The 20335-nt window shown below is 40.0% G+C and overlaps 1 protein-coding gene across 1 annotated transcript in view; it reads right to left on the reverse strand.

Annotated features, from left to right (window-relative positions):
- The window catches only part of STK3 (serine/threonine kinase 3), a 123005-nt gene extending 108460 nt beyond the window's left edge, over nt 1–14545 (reverse strand). The window contains exons 1-4 of the mRNA XM_027657062.1: nt 14417–14545; nt 7489–7569; nt 6921–7049; nt 4382–4496 (exon numbers count right to left, since the gene is read on the reverse strand). Coding sequence (XP_027512863.1) covers nt 4382–4496; nt 6921–7049; nt 7489–7569; nt 14417–14439 — 348 coding nt within the window. The 5' untranslated portion in view covers nt 14440–14545. The remainder of the gene's footprint in view (nt 1–4381; nt 4497–6920; nt 7050–7488; nt 7570–14416) is intronic.
- Nucleotides 14546–20335: the final 5790 nt, after the last annotated feature.

Consider the following 20335-nt stretch of genomic DNA (forward strand, 5'->3'; position numbering starts at 1 on the left):
CTGTATCTGCATGTAATATATACACAGTTATTTTGGAAACACGTGAACAACAGTATAGCTCCAACTTCCTCTTCTTTCATGAAAATTAGCCAATGGATAACATGTACCTTTATTTCTCGCACACAAATACTTTTTTTTCCCTGAGATGAAAATTTTCTCCTATGAGCTAATTTCCAAGCAGATGAATATAGTTTTACTGCAAGGCTAAAAGAAAGGTCTATCATTCCGAGATTCAAACACTACAACTCATTTTTTAAGGACCTTACAATGCTACCTTAAAGAACAAAAGAAAAATAACTCCCCAAAATTAAGATAATTCCATCCACTATTTATGTAACAGTCAACCATTCAGAGCCATAGTAAGGATTTTATTATACAAGCACTGAAGAATATCTGTGTTGCATTGCTGAAGCCAGTCTAAACTACTCTGCTTTGTAAGGCTAGATGCAGAATAAGTAAACCTCAACATTTGTGATCAACTTCTTTCCTCCTCTTCCACAGCCTGGCTGCATAGAAAAGTACTTGAAGAGTGTTGGCCTGAAGATCAGCCTCTGAACAGTAACACAGCTGACCAGCTCATTGACTCAATTCACCTCTTGGAAAGCTGACTGACAGAACATGGTCAGCAGCATATCCAGGATGGACTTGTCCATGGTCACCAAGTCAGTTAAGCAAGGTAGCCAGTACAGAAGAAATTTCAGTCTTTATGTATAGACTGTCTGGCTACTAATTAATCCATGTGGGTTCAATTGAGGAAGTTCTACTGCAATAGATGCTACTTAAACAAAAAAATGTAAGAGTTATTAGACTTTAGATAACTGATTTACAGCTGTTAACCACATGTACTTCAGTGCAGTAAAGGCCTACAAACTGAAACTATTTTAACTGTGAAATTACTGAGAAACATGACTGCTTAAAACTGCAAAACAACATCCTCATGAGCAAAATGCCTTTAGCCCAGAGAGATAACAAAAGATTTGCCTTGGATCCCCCATGGTAGCACATAGAGAAAGCAAAACCAGGAGGACATTCAAACACAGTTTCTAGAGATTCAGATATACTGTTCATTTGAATTACTGGAACTTAAACACATGGAAAAAGTAATTAGCTGAGAAAACATGGCAGAAGAAAATCATTAAGAATACATAGGGTAATGGATATGTAACTGTCAAATAAATTGGCATATAAAGGAAGCAATTTTAGATACCAATGCAGAACCCCTGGACCCAACAGCATACTACCTATACAGCAGTATATTGTTACACTTGATACTTACAATACCGACCCAAATAAGATGATTTTGTCAAACCTACTGCATAGCCACCACATGGTATGCTACTGTCAACTTTTGAATTTGGTCCCCAAAAGAGTCAAGATTAGAATGACTCAGTTAAACACCATCAGTAGATGATCAAGTGCACCCTAAATTATCATTAGAGAGGCATGGCTGGTGGTGTGTAAATATTCCCCCATACACCAGCAGGACTTAAAGTGTTGCTTCACATAGTAATTACCTCATTCTATTGCAAGCTGCCACTGGAAAAGTCAGTCTCATACCTTCTCTTCTTTCCCTTTCCCCACTGCTAATTTCTAAAGTCTCTCTTACATCAGATCAAGCCACTGTGCTACCATGCTGAGTTAGCTGATGTGAGGGAGTGGGGAAGATAGAGAGGAAAAAGTTCCCCCAGTCATATCATCAAGCTAATCCAAGATCACCTTGCAGCCACACACAAGCACTGCATCTGAAGCATGGAATAGGCAGGAACACATCAGTCAAGTTGGAGGATAACAGGAGAACTGCCCGTTCTGGCAGCAGTGTTTGACTGTATAAGACACATGTACCTCCCAAACCAGTCTCTGAGAAAAGCAGACAAAACTAGATCTAAGCTTCGCTGCCTTGGACTGATAAACACCACACCTCAGATGAGCTAACAGGCATCATACACTTGCTAAAGCACTGCTGATCTGCCTGGTACACTAGAAGACTCCAGGCAGAATTCCAGGGATCCATTTAACTTCAAAGTAGTGGCTTGGGCCTCTTGGACAAGACCCTGCTCCTGTCAAGCTGAAAACTTCTCTGTATGAATAGGCTCCCAACAGTCACTAAAAATTTCCCCAGCTTTGAATTCTGCTTCCCTTGGCTTTGGTCCATTAGAGCAAAGCCCAGTGTTCACTTTCTAGACAAATAACTGTTGAGAAAGTATGGGAACCACAGCTACAGAAAAAGAAGGTGAGTAAATTCTTAGTTTTAGAGACAAGCAACAAGGGCAAATGCATATTAATGTCTTCTCCCCAAATATGAGGAGATATCTGCCTTTTGATATGACTTAATTTGATATGATAATAGAATCATTTAGGTTGGAAGAGACTTTAAATATCAAGATCATCAAGTCCAATCCTAATGACCTTGTTTCTTTTCCTTACATATGAAGAAGCAGGAAATAAACTTTTCCATGTCCCAGCCACAGCCGTCATCTGACAATTTAGGAAAGTTACAGAATACATAATCCCATGTGTCTGACCATATTCAGTAAACATTCTGACAAAATAAGAATCAATTCTCACTTGCATGTGAACACACTTTTTTCTTATGAAACCACTTCTTGTTTCCATTTTAAAAATATATAAATAAATATCTAAAACGCAAGGTCATTGACAGAATGCTCAAGTAACTCTAAGCAGCCTCATTCCAGTAGCACAGTCACAAGCTTCCCATCACAGCCATCTGGGTGATTAACCCACTCTTCCACAAAGAGCAAGAGAATACAAACAAGTCCAAAGCCACTGCCTAAATCTTCCAAAACTTGCAAGACATAGGCACTGCAAGTGAGAAATGGAGAAGTTTGCTTTGCTTTTTTTTTGTTATAGGCACCAGAAAACTCCATATCCTAAGCCAGAATAAAAATTCTGTCTAGCTTGCTAGCCTGTCTGAATGTAAGCACATGTCAAACTGTGATAGTTGCCTGCTTCACCTTCCCAGAGATCTGAAGCACATGTGTTTTCTGTCCCGGCCATTAAATATTTGCATGCAGTCACAGTCATTTTTTCCTGGTCTTATTTAGCTGCCTTTTGAAAACCAACTCCTAGCATCTACAAGAACTTCTATAACTCATCATCATGTGCAAAGAAAAAAATTTTTCTTTCCATCTACTATCACAAGTGATCTCTTGGTTTGTAATAACAGTAAGATACCCATACCTTACTTTCTTTGAGCTACTCACAATTTTCAAAGCCTTTCACCATATTTCTCCCTCCAGGTACCTCTTCTCAGCACAGAAGTATCCAAATTCATTTGGTCTCTCCTTCTAGAGAAGTAGTCTTTATTTCTGATCACCCTTGTCAGCTTCCTCTAACTTCCATAGTTCTGCTAAGTCCTTGGTACTATTGTAATCTTTGACAACCACTTTACTTATTCAACTATTTCCAAACATTAAGCTGAAGTGCTCATGAACCTGAATATAAAGAATTCGCCCCTCTCACCAAGCCAAATGTATTTCTTCACATTTACTTGTGCCTTTTCCAAAGGGGCTGGACATCACCTCCACTTCCTAACAAATCTAATTCTGTTTTCCTTTTTGTCTTATTTTCTAAGCCTAAGCATTGGTTTTCTCTCCTCTGCTTTTCCACTCTGCTCCCAAGTATGGTGCCAGGGACATTTCAGGGTGCGTTTTCAAAATATGTAGCTCAGCAAGTAGAGCGTTACCTCAGAGTACTTGTTGGTAAAAGGAATACCTCATGTTACAGCCCACTACTGAAAACAAAGGACTCAAAGAAACTAAAGATTATTTGACACCTACAATAGAACATTTGTCAGAGAAGCAGTTTTGTAATTAGAAATAACAAAGTCTGCTTCCTACAAGCCTCCTCTACATTACTGCTGTTGTAAGTCCATTAAGAAACTTCCATATAACCCTCATTTTGGTTCCCTCTCACATTCCTTAATGAAAATCACTTCCCCTTCTCATTCCTTAAGTAATGCCAGTTACTCCTCATGCTCCCTCACTGCTGAGTGAGAGCAAGACAATTTTATGCCTGTTTCAAAACCACACACGCGCTAAGTGGCCTGCTGACAGACTGTGAGGTGGAAGGAGTAAGGGGAAGAAGCCACAGCTTTGCCTTAAACAAAGCAGTAATTTTCAAAAAACTCACAAGATCTTCACACTTCTGCTGATGATCACTCCACAGAGGACTGCACAAAGATAGTCAGCAACTGCATGAGCTTGTTTCCTGAGGAACCAGGGCACAGCTTGGCCCTTTGGTATCAGTCAAGATCTTGTCTCATAACTCCAACTTCTATTGTGGCCTCTAGTCTTAATTCACAATTTAATTTTAGTAAGTAAGTAATTTAAAAAATTAAGTAATTAAAAAACCCCAAACTCACCGTTTTATTACGCAGTCTAATTATGTCCGAAACAGAGCCAGCTCCACAATATTCCATAACAATCCATAGATCTGTGTTCTTAAAATAGCTGCCATAGTACTTGACAACATAGGGACTAGATGAAAAAAAGTTACATAAATAGATTAATTTAGTGGTAGAAAAAAATTCATTAGCACAACTGTTGTTACAAATGACAGTTTGCCACACACTAACAAGCTAAAGAGCAAGGGCAATTACATACATTTTAAAATTGTAATTAGCTTAACCAATGTCTTGCCAGAGCACAATCTGACTACTTAATAAAATTATAAAGGCACTACTACATATTATATATATATATATATACATATATATATATATATATATAAAAAAACACGTTTCCAGCAATCTTCAAATACAGTTTTTCCAAACATTAGTCTTCTGATAAAAAGCTTTGTTTTTCCCTCCTCTAAGGCCTCTCAACTTTTAAGTCTTCTATTCAATAGTACATGTCCAGTAGATAGTAAATGATGTATGTTGTTCAAAGCAAACCAGGAAACAAAGAACAAGGGCAGAGAAAAGAGGGACAGGACAGAGGACATAATAATAAGGCTGAGTAGGCCCATCTAAGACAAGAATGAAAGTGCCACAAGAAGCATAGCATAGAAAAAAAGGTGAAGCTTTTAGAAAATTCTCCAGTGTCACCACTTCTTTTCTCTGTCAGTATACTTTACAGACATTTGTTTTACGCATTTATTTCAATCCTGGTCTAGTACTTGCAGACATACACAAACTACAACCTTCACCACTGCTTCCAGGCAGCTCACATAGCTCAAGCCTGTGCAGCGACTAAGGGCTGCTGTGGAGTCAGTGATAGAAGTCTTTATGAGAATTTATAAGGTACCATTTTCCAATTTATCCTATGTCTTCCTTCATCTAAGTGAAAACAATTATTTTTATCCTCTCTGCTTCATTTTAGAGCACAGCAACAAGAAGAACCAAAACAAACATATTTTAACTTTTCTTCAGTGTGCAGGAAGAGTTGAGGACCTACTCTGGGTATCAAATCTAGTTCCACAGTTAAGCAGACAAACAAGATTGCTGCTTCCTTTTTCATCTGCACCCATTACAAAACCGAACTGGTCGGTCAGACAAAAAAATAGTCTCACCAGGATGCAAAGGATTAAGAGGAGCCCCCCAAGAACTCAAGGGTCCCAAATTCTTTTACTATCACCTGAAACAACCTTACCAGACATCTTTGTGCAATGTGCGAGGGGAAAAAAAAAAAAAAGCCACAAATTCTTCCTTTTCCTCTCATTCTCCTGCTTACACATTTAACAAGTTTCCAGCATTCAGAGCAGTCAGTGACAGAGGGGAATGAATTACAAGGTCCGCTGCTTTCATCCGTCACAAATGCTCAGATCAGGTTCGCAGGCAGAAGTTCTAAAAACATTCGAAGAACAACTGCATTCTCATGTGCTAGATACAATGTACTCTGAGGTCTCTATCCCTGTATTTAAGGATAAATATTTGAAACTTCTCCTTCATGACCCCATAGAGCAGCGAAATTAAGATGCTGTGGAGCAGTACAATCAAGCTTCACGTAACACCTCAGCATAACACTCAGCAGCAAATCTGAACTAATTCAGACTGTATTGAAAGGATTATCTTTACATTTGAGACGAGTGCTGATCACTGTGAAACAAGAACAGATTTTTCAGCTAAAGACAGAACTTCACACAGACACACCACAAAAGCACAAACACAACCGAGAAGTAACAGACCACTTGCTATAACACAATTCACTAAGTTAATGACTAAAGTAATCAATGTTTTAATGAAAGTTTTGCCTAACTAGAGTGCAAAACTTTCCTGGTTGCACTTCAAGTCACAAAAACAGACTCTCATACCACTGATCGGACATGAATTAAAACTGGCATTAGCAAATCTGATTTTGAAGTTACAGCCCAAAACTCTATAGATGACAGGAAATGCAAAGTAACTTCTGCAACCATGAAGATGCTTGATGTCAAGCTTCCAATTCTACAAGACTAGCCATCATAAGATACGTCATTTATGAACAAGTGTAAGGTAACAGTCCACCAGAACTACTACAAGACTGTTCACCTTCTAAAATGTATGTTCCTGCACAAAAAAAGGCAACCAAGAAAAGTTAACTGCCAAAAATTAATTCTGTGTTAGAAACATCTTTATTCATCTCTGAAACAGATTAACTCAGAATTCACAAAGATACTTAAAGGAAACAGTAACCTTTGGGCTTGAGAGTGCAAGTAAAGGGAAGCAAGCACGGAGAATTCCAAGCAGAGCTGAGTATTTATTCTTTCCACAGTTTCTGTTAAGTACACTATTTGTACTTCCTTCAATCCAAACTAAGGACAGGAGGAAGTCTGCAAAGTGATTCCTTTAATTAAAAGTCTGTGTTGTACAATTCACTTTTTCATGAAAAAAGTTTGCAGCTGCATATATTTCAGCTATATGCACAAGTACAAATACATTTTCACATAGACTCTTCAAAAGGGAACAGAAATGTTATACCTACCTGTCACATTGTTGCATTATAGAGATTTCTTTAATTATTTCTTGAAGATCTGACTCCACAGGGACCTGTTTAATTGCTACAACTTGTCCAGACTCTTTGTGTATTGCTTTAAACACACTACCATAAGACCTAGAAATAAGAGAGGAAATATTATTTAAAAACAAGGCAAACTGCTTCTCATTTCCGTTATGCACGAAAAGTCACAGAAGCCATATGTTCATGCAGAAGTTTAAGGCTTTTTTCAGGGTGCAAAAAGATCAGTTCTGCTGGGATGTCAGGAAAGATGTGCCTCTGAAGAATGCATCTTTGCCAAGATTTAGAGTATCTAATTCCAGTACAGATGCAAGGACCTTTGCTGTGTTAACAAACAATGGATATCAAAAATGCATAAAATATCTGAGGACTGTGGAAATCTCCTGATGCATGCATTTGCTCTATTATTAAAATCTGTCTTTAGAAGTACTCCTTAGGACATTTACAGTCAGTCTCTCTGTAACTCAATATTCCAACATATGCTTTACGTACTGTTTCCCTCTGATCCCATCCCCTTAGAAACAGCTGAACTTACCCTTCACCAAGTTTCTCCAGAACATCAAAGACTTCTTCAGGTTGCTTAGTTAAACTGTCTTCACTTAGCTTTTTCAGTTTGCTAAAAGAAGGACAAAAATTATTTAATTGTTTGGAGAAGGAGGACAACACTTAAGCGAATTTTCACACAAGTGAGCAGACAGAAAAAAAAGATTATCATGAAAAATATATTTCAATGAAAATAAAATACTTAATTGATGTGTAGCAATAAAATTTTAATCAACTGTAATATAAGATGGATAAAGTTATGACAATTTTTGTCATTATTACTTTCCCACTAATGTTTGCTCTATTCAAAGCAGCATGGGATGGGTTCACTGCCCAAACCACTTCCTTTGCTAAAGTAGAAACAGCCAAAAAAATACAGTAAAGTTCACCTTCCATCAAAAAGCAGCCAGCAAGCAACACACACATTACTGCCTAGAGAATGCCATGTTGGTGTTATCTGAGGAAGTATAAAGCAATTCTTCACCCACGTGAAGTATTCACTTTTTTAAACTGTACCACCCATAAGCAAGTGAATGACATTGCTAAAAGCAGAACTCCAAATCAAGATGATTTTGGGAGCACATGGTAGGACTTCCCCTTCGCAGGTGGCAGCAAAACACCAAAATTCCAACAGCTGAGCACTGTAATGGCTGTTGGGGCAGCCCCTCCTGCATCTTTGTGAATGTACAGAGGGACAGGTGCAACAAAATCTCTCATTACATAACACCACCATATTTTGCCCTTAGTTCTCTCTCACACAGTCTCAAATCACTCAGCAACACCCAATGATTTCTTCCAGCATCTTCAACCCTCTCTTACCACTATTCACTGTCCTTTACAAGCAGTCCTAGCCCTGCCAGTGTCCAGCATTCCCATCTATCCAGCCCTCTAGACTCCTGGCAGATCTCAGAACACAACTTGTCTGCAAGCTTGCAATGGAGCCAACACACTGAACGTAGCACAGAAAAATATAACCTCAAAATAATATAACCACAAATATTTACATTGCAGCAAGGCAGGGTGGCTGCAACATGCAAATCTTTAACCCTAAAAGTTATAGGAAATTTTGGTGCAAGATTGAAATAACAAGTTAACTCTACATGATAGCCAAGGGTACTACTAAAGCAGATGAGTTGAAGAATAGCTAGTGCTGTAGTGTTAGATATAGACAATGCATTCCATATGCAGGAGGAGGAAAAGAAAAAAAAACAACTTTGGAAACACAGCAGATCATTGAGAACTTATGAAAAATATTATTCCACAGCACTTTCCTGGAAATTAATACAAAATAGAAGAAGGGAGGAGGGCATGGACAGAAAAGACTGACCAATCATAATATGGGAAGAATAGAGATCAAAGAGAAACTCCTTCATATGAGGAGATGCAATTCTTTGATATACAGAATTATTAAAAATTAAAGTGACATGACCAGTGAGGGAATCCCTGAGTCAGAAAAGACTTCTAATTGCCAACTATGTAAGTAAAGAAAAAATTTTAAAGTAATTGTAAAAGCACACAGGTCATATGGATTGGTGTTAAACAAGGGAAGCAACGGCAAGGAGGAGGCACAAAGGTGCACATATTTACAGAAAGCATCCACAATCAGTAAGGAAAGGTGCATGAGCAAAGACCATGTAGTTTGCTACAGCAAACAGGCAGGAAGCTTGAAAGCATGTGTGTTTAGGGAAAATAAAAATCTTCACAGCAAAGGAAAGGCACAACTCATTAGAAGAAAAACAGCTGAAAATTCAAATGAGAACAGTTAAATAAAGTCTGCAAAAGTGCCCTAGAAATCAAACACAGGAGCACAAATCTGGGGTTTTTTTCAGTCTCTCACTCTGCTGGTTTGACAATAGAAAACAGAAAGACGGAATTTAAATCTTGCAAGGAAGCACATATTTCATTACTGAACAAGTGTCAGTGGAGACAAATAAAAGAAAAAAATATTTTGCAGATAAGTATTAAAGTAACAAGTAATTAACTTTGCTTCTTTCTTTAAAATTTGTTCTCCTCTGAAGAGCCTATATGCAGCCTTAAAGGCAGCATTCAAGAATAAGTTGCTGCAATCATCCTCTGCTTGCCACCAACAAAAAGCACATGCAGTATGTGTATGACACGAGCAGACCCCCAAAAAATAAAAAGCACGACCTTCAGCTGAGTCTCTCGCTTGACCGAAGAGCTGTGGAAGAGAAGATGTGCACAACAGAACAGTACAGGGACTGAACTTCTCAGTAACAGCAAGAAAAGGGAAAACATACAGTAACCCTGCACAGAGATGCCTACAAAGAGTACACTTCCACCTACTCACCAAAATGAGCTAAAATGAGAAAGAAAAATTAAAAATCCATACCAAAATGTCTCCAACAGCACCACTAATTCCAAGGTATTGGGAGTGCTTGAGAAAAGTTATGGAAACAATCACAAACAGCCATAAACTGATCAAAACCAATGTCACTGTCAAATAATAGATTATCTGGAGTACTTAAGAGGCAACCAGGAGAGCAAAGAAGTAGTTTTAAAATTATTTTCATAATATCCAACTCTGACAAACATTTTATGAGACCAAAGTGTACTTAACACTATAGCAGCTAAATGCAAAACCTATTTACAGGAAGAAATGTATGTCCACCTCAGGAATATCATCACCAAATACACTGCTCAAAGCACCTCACACTCCTTCACAAACACTGTGTCGTGTTCAAGTGACAGTGTTAACACCACAGTTCCTTGAGCCATAGAAATATCCTTATGACTCAAACTGTTTAATGATTTCTGTTTCTAGATGTTTAATAGAATATTCAGCTCCTGAACTACAGAGCAGCACACGATATACCCTGAAGGGTTGCAATAAAGAAAGTGTTTATGAAAACTTCATGAGAAACAAGGAAGAAGGTGGCAACCAGAGTAACTGGCTGCAAAGCACCAAGCAGAATACAAAACGAAGAGACTAAAAATATGTCGTTGGTTAAAAACAAGCAACTAAAACTAGGGATAGAGAAACACAGCTAAGACTTCAGAATTAGCTTCACGACTGGGGGTATGGGAGGAGTGGTCAGGAGGCAAAATGAAGAGACAAAGGGCTCAAGAACGACCAGAGAGAAAAAAAGTGTCTTATTCCTCTCTCCCTCATTCATCCCCTATTTTCATAACACAAACATTTAAAACAGAAGAAATAAATCAGTAAATTCAGGCACTGTTTTCTTCTGGTAACAGGGCACAAATGCCATATATTTATATACATATATATGTGTATATATATATATATATACATGTATATACTAAAAAATCTAAAGGAGATGCAGAGAAGTTCAGAAGTAGAATGAGCAGAAATACATTCTAGTTTCTTTTTCTCTAGACAATCACTAGGTAGTGAGTATGAGCTATTTTAGAGGTCTTCCAGAAGGAAAGCTGTTCCCAAAATCAGAAGGACGAACTAAACTGCAATTCTGGGACAAGAGCTGTCAAAAATATTTTCTTATTCCAAGGAGGTTTGACTTTCTATGTAACAACTAGTCCCTCAAAAAGAAAAATACATCCTAGCAAATAATTTTACTTTTATAAATCCAGTTGATAGGAGTAAACATTAATACTTAGCCTGACCAGAATCTTACGTGTCATTGAGTACATCAGCAAAACTTCACAAAACTAAATGTAGAAAAATCTAGAAATAGTAAGAGGCACCCAATCCCAGCATAAAGATCAGAACTGCCATATAGCAAAAAGATCAGACTACCAATCTCAGCATAAAAATCAGAAAAATCTGAACTGGGACCTGAAAGAGCAAGAGATTTCCCATTCCAACATGAAAAAAATTAGTTTAGTGTCCTACAGTCATTATATATAGATTTTACACAATAAATTTGCGATATGCTACGGAAGTAGGCATAAAAAAACCCCAGAAGGTTCAAAAGAAAAATAAAGCAGGAATAAAGAATAGAACACCATCAATTACTGCCATGAGTTACAGAAAACGGGACAGCTGCTTCATCAAACATGAATATATGTGGTTTACTTTGCAGAAGAACTAGCACACTGAAACATTTAAAAAGAATGGCAGGGATCAATTATACTGATATATTAAAAGAGAAGGTAGTAAGAGAAATCACTGCAGTCATCAGAAGTAGAGGTGCCATGTGAAAGCCTTGAGACACAGCTTTACACCGTTCACACAAGCAGAAGCAAGATTAAGACAGTTTACAGCATTGCACAGTGTACTTACATTTAGTTTTCTACCAATAAAACCCAAACAAACGTACATTTTTGTCCCATCATTTTCAGGAGGAACTTGACAATTGTCAATGTGTCCATTGCCACAAGCATTAAAAACTATATATTTTTCACACGCAGTTTATATTCTAAGAACAAGTTTTTCCTCTTCCCGCAAAACCTGAAAAGTTACACTTCAGTGAAAATTAAACTGCCCAAGTTTAAAGTAAGGGCTGGAGAACCTTAATTAATACTCCCCATGCTTGTTAAGCAGCCTTTTATTTGGCAGCAGTGTGCAAGAAATGGGCAAGATTAAGAACTATGTATTTAAGAGAATTCTCTCTCTAACTACTTTGCTTTTCCTTTGCATGCAACCTATCTCCTCATACATGAGTATGCCAACATAGACAGAAAAATAAAACAATAATAAGAGAGGAAAGTTACAAGACAAATTTTGTAACTCTTTCAAGAGAGAATGTCCTTTTTAGCGTGATAAGAAAGTATAAAACATATCCAAAGTACAGTTAGAAATTCAGATGCAAGAAAACTGTGTCAACTACTGCACAAATTCTCCTCAGCATAAAATCAGAACACCTACTCTAAACTATTATTTAGAGCAAAAAAAAAATTATTCTGAAAAGGACTCTTCCTTAGAAGTCTTGTCTTACTGTTGCAGTACATTGGTCAAAGAAGAAAAGCTAGTTGTTTTGACAGCATCCCCCCTGAAAAGTCACAATGGCCTAGACTGTCACTTGGGCATCATCACTGCTACTTTCTGCAGGGCTGTTTTAAAGATTTACACAATACACAAGCAGATTGTGTGTTCCTTAAAGGGAAGAGGGGATAAAAGTGCCCTATACCTCTAAGAAAACACTGACATTCTAGGACATCCACGCAGCTTTGAAGGGCTGATATTCTTGCTACCTCTAAATGGATCTCTTGCACCACAGGTATGATGCCAGAGTAGATCCCTTCAGTAACTGCTCCTGTGGACAAGGGGCACCAAAGTGAAGAATTCTAGTGCTCTCATCTGTTTTCCCAAGTAAACATGGTGTGTCCATTTCGAGCCACTCCTGCATCCAAGGACAGCATCAAAAAGTCAGCCCACAAAAAATAATCTGCACTCCTTCTGGACTTGTAGAGGAAAGGGGTGGCCTAGAAGAATAGCTGGGAATGCCAACAATCAGAAAACTGTAAAAAACAACAGATAAAGGGGATATATTTGCACATTTATGAAAAACTGTTCAAATCTTATGCAAACCTGAGTTCTTATGAAAAACTGAGTTCAAATAATTTCTTCCACTAAAGAAACAAACCCACCAAGTTCTCATCACATTCAAACATTCTTCCTGACCGAATCTAAGGATTAAAACAGTTTCTCACTTTCAATTAGGCCAGACACAACACCTCCAGTTAGGCAATAAGTTTACAAGAAATCCCAGATCTTCCCAAAAACATCTTGTAAGTTATGCTAACTTTGCAGTTTGATTTTCAGTCCTTTGATATCACCAGATCCCCAGTTTTGCACTGGTGCTGGTGACACTGACTATTACTCAGACATTTCTGGTTTTTTTCCTAAACCCTTGCTGGTGCCTGTCCTACTTCCTTTATTTGAGACATACAGGGCTGTCAGCCTGAACCTACAGTGTAGGCCTGTCCCTCCTCACCCCACTGCCTGCTAAAACCACCCTAACACAGCAACTACAAACCAATTCTTGATCAAAATTTTCTGTAGTAGATACTGCCACTTAATGTATTATTAGAGGAGAAATTATCGGAAGTTCAAGACTGCATTCTTCTCCAGTCCTGTCATCCTGCAGGAAGCTGCTTTTAAAGAATCATAAAGGCTCTAAATGCAGAATGTAAATGTTTTAAAGCAGAACATAAAAACTGATTTATTATTTACTACCACAAATTTATATTGTGTAGTCACTAGATTTTTCATTACATTATCAGGAAGTTAAAGTAAAATTAGAGCTCTAAAACAGTAAGTATATATGTAAACTGTTTACCTACATTCTGTATACCACACAATTATATCCTGCGTAGTCTACAACTATACCCAAGAAAGGATTGTTCAAATTCAAATGTGTGATTACATTTAAATTCAATACGATTAAAGCAAAATTATTTTGTGTACTAAGAAGTCGTATGGTAAATCATGAAAAAAAGAAAACAAAACCACCATGCAGAGTAGCTAATATGACCTGATAGCCTACATATTTCAGAAAATACATCTACTGTGAGAATACTCCTGATTTTTGCGTCTTCCCACTCCCTGATTTGCAATTGCAACTATGCCCTGCCCACCCCCACAAGCATCCATCCCTCCAGCAGCAGCATACAAGGGCACTTTCCAGCATGGAAAGAGAAACTACTCCTGCTGGCTCCTGCCACAGACCTGAAGTATCGAGTGCACAGAACTCCCAGCCCACGGAGGGCTCTGCCTGGCGACCAAGTTTGCCTCATTTCACATTAAGAACGTTCCTCTCGTAACTCAACCAGCCCCCGAGGGTTCGCCTTCACCTGGGCATTGACCGGGGCGAGCACTTCGGGACACTCCCGTACCGTAGACCCTCCCCAACGCGACACAACCCTCCGGCCGTCGGGCCGGGCTCAGCACCGTCCCTGTCCTGCCACCCCCTCACAGCCCCCTGCACCGAGGCCTCACCCCGCTCCCTGGCGGGGAAGGGGCCGCCGGGGAGGGTCGTTACCTCTTAGGCGCTGCTTGCTCCATGCCGCCGGCGCTGCCGCCCCTCGGGGCTGCCGGCCGAGCCCCCGGGCCCGCCGGACCCCGCGCAGCTCGGAGCGGGCTCGCCGCCCTCTCACCCGGGCCCGCGCCCTCCGCCTGCCGCGTTCCCACCCCGCTACCACCGCCACCTCCGGCCGCGGCGGGGGCCCGCCCCCCGCGCCGCCCATTGGCTACCGCCGCACCGACGCCGGCGCTGATAGGGCGGTGTCGACGTCGCTCAGAGCGGCAGCAGGGACGCGGCCCCGCCCCCCCGGGCGGAGCGGGAGGGGAGAACATGGAAGCGGGGGTGCGTCCAAGCTCCCGGCACACCCCGCGCGGCGGCCCGCAGGGCACGCCGGGAGGTGTAGTCCTCGAGGGCCACCCGCCCCACCCGCGGGGGGCCCTGCGGGGTTGGGCCGCGTCGAGCGGGAGCCCTGCGGCGCCGTCCTGCCTACGCACCGCATCCCCCGGACTGGGAGCTGCGCCTCCGGGAAGGGCAGCCTGGGGCAGCGCCGCCGCTTGAAGGCGGCTCTTCCCCCGCGGACACCCGCGTGGCCTCGGGGCAACGCTGCCGGGCGGCCGCGCCTCTCACCCGCCTGTGGGCGCGGGGCAAGGAACGGCGCCAGCCCCTCCGCTGAAAGGTGATGTCTCAGTGGGCAGCTGGCTCCAGAGCTTGCTAAGGGGAAGCCTGAAGTCAGGGCAGGACGGGGGAGCTGCCCCCCGCTCGGGTAGCACGGGAGAGCTCTGAGGTGACAAGTGCTGCCGCTTCGCGCTTGAGCGTTTGGTGCCAAAGCACACGAGTTACCCTCCAAGGCCAGGGAAAGCTGTCACGTCGTTATTCAAGCAGCAGATTTTAGGCCACAGAGCACCCTGTGACAGTTACCTGCAATTTCACCGCCTTACAACTTCTTTCTGCTGCTTGTGTACTTGGATCTGTTGGATCCAAGTAGATCCAGCCAAGTTAATACAAGAAAAGTGTAAATGTTCAAGCCATTTTCTGTATCCTTTCCTGACAGAAGGTTTATTTGCCTAACTAATGGAAGTTTGAGGTAGTAAAACACTTAGGCAAGTTCCATAAAAATACTGAGATGCCCAGTTTCCACTTCAAACTGATTTTTGATGGACAAGTATTACAACACTTACCCCTAAAAAAAGATGTGCACTCTGTACCTAATTTCATCGCTTTGATGTGCATTAGCAAGGGAATTTTGAATGACTGAAATCCTACTGTTGTGCAAGTCTTCTACTTTGTCTGAGTCAATCCAACCCAGTTGACTCACTGTGGTGGGGCCAAATGCACAATGGCAATATTGAATGAACCCATAAAACAAATCACACACCACCATATGACCTTTTAGGTTTCTTTGTTTTTCTGAGTCATGGAAAAACTGCAATAGAACATCGTCCTTTGCACAACAAATTAATGCAGAGCTCTCCCAAGTATCATCCCACAAGCCAGAGTTGCTCGCCAGCAGTACTGCCAGATGTGTCCATACCGTAGAAAACAGTTTGTAGGATGTGCCAAAAAAAACCACCCAGGAGAAGAAGCTAGCAGATGCCTCGGATGCAGTATGGTACGAGTGCCTTAGAAGGTGGTGGGGAGAAACCACAAGACTTCCCATCTCCCAGTTCTAGGACAGGTGAGGTCAAGCTGATAGCAAATACCATGTTGCTAGTGTGCAGCTTGGTTTTACAAGGTATTTGGCTATACCCACTGACTAGTTATTATTTACAGTTCACCAATTTCACCTAGCGAAACAGGTCTGACATCCCTTTTTGGCTATAATACTCCTGGAATGTCTCCACATCCTTTAACACAAATCTTTAAGGCAATATTTTGTCTGGGTTATTTCAGGGCAGGCAGGTTTTGCTTCCCCCTCTCAAGCCAAATCTGCCACAAACTATACATTAAACCAGGGAAAAGGATTCTTAGAAAAAAAATACAGGTACTGTATTATAGTTGTAACAGCAACACAAAGAAAGGGAGCCAAGAAGTGCTTCATTCACACAAATACTTCTTTCGCTGCAAAAATTTAGGCTAAACAGTCTAATCTGCCACTCTTACCTCCCCCTTAAACAACAGTTGACAAGAACAAGTCTAAAGAAAATCTGTCCCAGAACAGCAGATTTAGATATTCTCTCTGTTCATTCAAAACTACTGAATACCACAATCCTCATTTCCAAAAAATACCCTGACTACTTGGTAACTGAGTAAAAGGGTGGCAGGAGTGTCCTCCATCTATGCCATTGAAGAAAAGCATGTAAAAAACTTAAGATGCCTGAAAGAGAAAAAGTTAAGTAACCTGGCTTTATAACCTGGTGAGGCAGACAGTGCCAAAAAAGTATGGACTAATTCCATGCCTTTTTTTTAGAAATTTCAGTTGTGTCTTTAGCAGCTGCCAGAATCCTTTCTAAGTACGTTTAGGCTGAAAATAAAATATCAGCAAGATAACATATATACCACACTGTTTTGCAAGATCACTTTATTCAACTCTTATAATTTCAAATGGTATTTTTAGTCAATGACATTGGAATAAAAAACACCATCTCACCTTTCCCCTATGACATGAATTTGGGAACCGTGCTGTGAAATATGACACTGATTTGGTATTCATTACAATACTGTACCTAGCCACTGGCAAAGAAGGAACTTTGAAAGGGAAAACAGACTCCCTCTGTTCTACTACCTCATTCAGGCTTCCCAGTCAAGGGAAGCCTAGATGTTCTGGAGGTATGAATATACTATGAGATTGCTGGTGTCTAGACAAGATGGAGATGAGGAAGCTGCAGACAATCTACATGAGTATTCCCATGATTTCTTCCAACGGTGGAACTATCTAACACTACTAGGAAGGCAGCTGAGTAAGGAAAGGCTTAATGTAGCCCAATCTTAAAAATATAGGAGAAAACTGAGTTACTCTCTTTCTTCTGAAGTATTTCATCCACTTCACAAATTTATCAGCATTAATTAGGACTCCCTTCTCTGAAGAACTGGCATCAACATCAAATATAATTCCTTAGACTAAAGGATGGATGAAGACCATACTTAGGTTTTGAGTACTGTAATTATTTTATATTATAATGTAGTTTTGTAAACAGATAAAATAATTTATATTGTAATTACTTATACTGCAATGAAATCAGGAATCATGATGTCATGGACAAATATTAGGTGCTGTATAACTAAGAAAGTCCCCAAACCCCTACATATATGAACAAAAAGGTTCCAAGATGTCAATCCTGCCTCACTTGCATGTAGTGCATAATAAACCCAAGAAGTATAAAAATTTCTTGAGAAGCTCATGTCTGAGTTTCTGACAGGTATTACTAACGTTAGGATTTAAATTACAAATTTATACTTCAAAGTCATTCATAAACATCTTGCAAATAGATTACGTATGTTATAGTAGGGACCTTATCTTGTTCCTTTGGTAGCAAATAAAAGCAGCATTTACTTCAGAAGGTATTCAATCAGGCTCATTTAAACAAAGTGCATCCTAACGAGTACATGACGCAACTAGAAAACAGCAGAATCAATAAACAGTACATGTTTTCAAAGAAATAAATGTCACGAACACATTGTGCTCCCCAAACAAAATACCCCTAGTCCTTCATCACATCTATGGTGCTTTTCACATCCCAGCTCTTTTCCCCATATGCTTTCTAGCCTTTCACCATGGTACCCTGCCTGTTCTTTCACAGAGTGGTCTCTCCTTTAGTATCCCTGTATCATTCCCCACCGAGTTACATGGATGCTGTGTCTGCATCACACCTGCCTGTTAGCTCACAGGAGGAGGGGTTTGGCTCGCAAAACAATGCAGGCCAGTCCACAGTGTGGTCCCAAACCCAGCACCTAAGGACAGAGTTTCCCTTACTTTTCCCTTGCTATGGGGTGGACAGTCCCACAGACAGGCCATTCCCTCCTCTACCCATGAGTTTTGTAAAAATAGGAACTTACGATAATGACAGACCTCCAGCTGTTCATCAAACGTGGTTAATATTAGTTTATAAGTCACAAATGGTTGTGAAGGGGAGAAAGGCAAGGAATGGCAGGCAAGCACAAAGGTGGAGTGAATGCAGGAGCCTGCTTTCCTTGGAATCCAATTCATAAATTCAGTAGACAAATAGTCAACAACAACATGTTTGCATGTCTCTCCCTGTGACTGCCTGATAGGGATCTGGTATGCTGGAAGTTAAGGAAAAGGCCTTGAATGAAATACTGGCTTGTTTATACAGAAGATAAGAAAAAATTACTTCTGCTTGTATTTTTTTCCTACCTATCATGTCTCATGTGAAGCAGCCTTGAAGGCTTATCTAAGAATTTGCTATATACTTTCCTAACCCTGTCAGTCACAAAATAGTTATAAATAAAATATAAAAGAACAGCATATTCTCAATTTTGGAATAAAATTTATGTTTTTATAGCGAGTTTTAAATCACGTTTAGGAATAAAGAACAATTGGGAGTGGCTTCTTTTCCTGAAGTATTCGTAATTCAATGGTTAATTAATGTCACCTAAAAGGAAATTGACTTTTTGCTGGTCCAACAAAAGAAAGATGCAGAAAATACATAGTCAAGCAATATAGGTACAGATTCTGCCATCTGTATTCACTCTGTTAAAATCAGCATGATTCACAAAATTCCTTGTTGACATTAAAAAGAGGTGTAAAACCCATAAAATATTAACTGCACTGCTACAATTTCTCTCACTACATAGTATGCGTTATTTTGATATCCAAAATATTATCACTAGACCTAAAGACATTTGTTGATTGGGATAGAATTTTTCTGTTGACTAACCATTTAGCTCACAGTCTTGGTAACAGGCTATATATAGACTTACCATTTGCTATTTTTCCTATTATAGCACACTATGGTAAAAATAAACCATGGATACAGAGTTGCTATTTACAGTTGACCACAGAAGATATTCCAGTCTGTACTACAGCTGCATTGATTGTGCTCGTGGGATCCACAGATTGTCATTAACATGAAAAAAAAAACCTCATTTTGCTTTGTAAAACAATTACTGTTGTTGTGGTAATACTGAGGGTTACTCTGGATTCCCTTCCGCACAAAAATATTCCACCTCTTTGTTGGAGCAACCATCTGCACTCCAGTCTGCAGAGAAGTGTGCTCACACCCTGGAGAATAAAATAAATAACATTTAACAAGCAAGCCTTGATGCCTGCGCTAGGAGTGGAAACAAGTATCAATAACTAAAGAAAGATTGAATCATCTACTTGATGGAGCAAGTACTACATGAAATGAACTTCAGCTGCCTGAATACACACAGCCTCGTGCCCAAGGCTTCCACTTCCGTGACAGCTGGATTTTCTCCTATATTCCTTTACCTCCTGAGCTGAGAGTTTGAAGAGTACATGACAGGAATGTTTAGGGAAGATTAGGATTTTTAGGATTTTTTTAAATTTCTTTTTAGGGACAATGCTTTCAAGAGGCTTACAAGACCCATTCTTTCAGATTCAAAGGAGGGAAATTTCCTTGCCCTTGTGGGCCCTTTACAGAAGTGCTTACAAAAGTATAAAATGGTGGGAAGCCAAACTACAGAATAACTAATGACAAATAAGGAGAATCCAATACTACCAGAAAGCACATCGTGACTACTGAGCGCTACAAAAGCAATGCCGTGAAATGCTTACAGTTTATTCAGTTATAGAGTTTGGGGTTTTTTTTAGTAAAACCCTTTCTATCTATTTCTGAAGCACGTCTCCAGCTTCCTTCATAAATATTACAAAGCAAGCGTTTTTTATGAGGAAGAATCACTCATCTGAGTGCTTTACAATCCAGAAACCACAAAATTTCAGTTTCTTACTTTTTTCCAGCTTTCCCAATCAAACCATGCCAGGAGATCATAACTCAAGTCCAAATAAGCTATTTGTAT

Source organism: Corapipo altera, unplaced genomic scaffold (assembly GCF_003945725.1).
Source record: "Corapipo altera isolate COAL_440 unplaced genomic scaffold, ASM394572v1 52b, whole genome shotgun sequence".
Classification (NCBI taxonomy): domain Eukaryota; kingdom Metazoa; phylum Chordata; class Aves; order Passeriformes; family Pipridae; genus Corapipo; species Corapipo altera.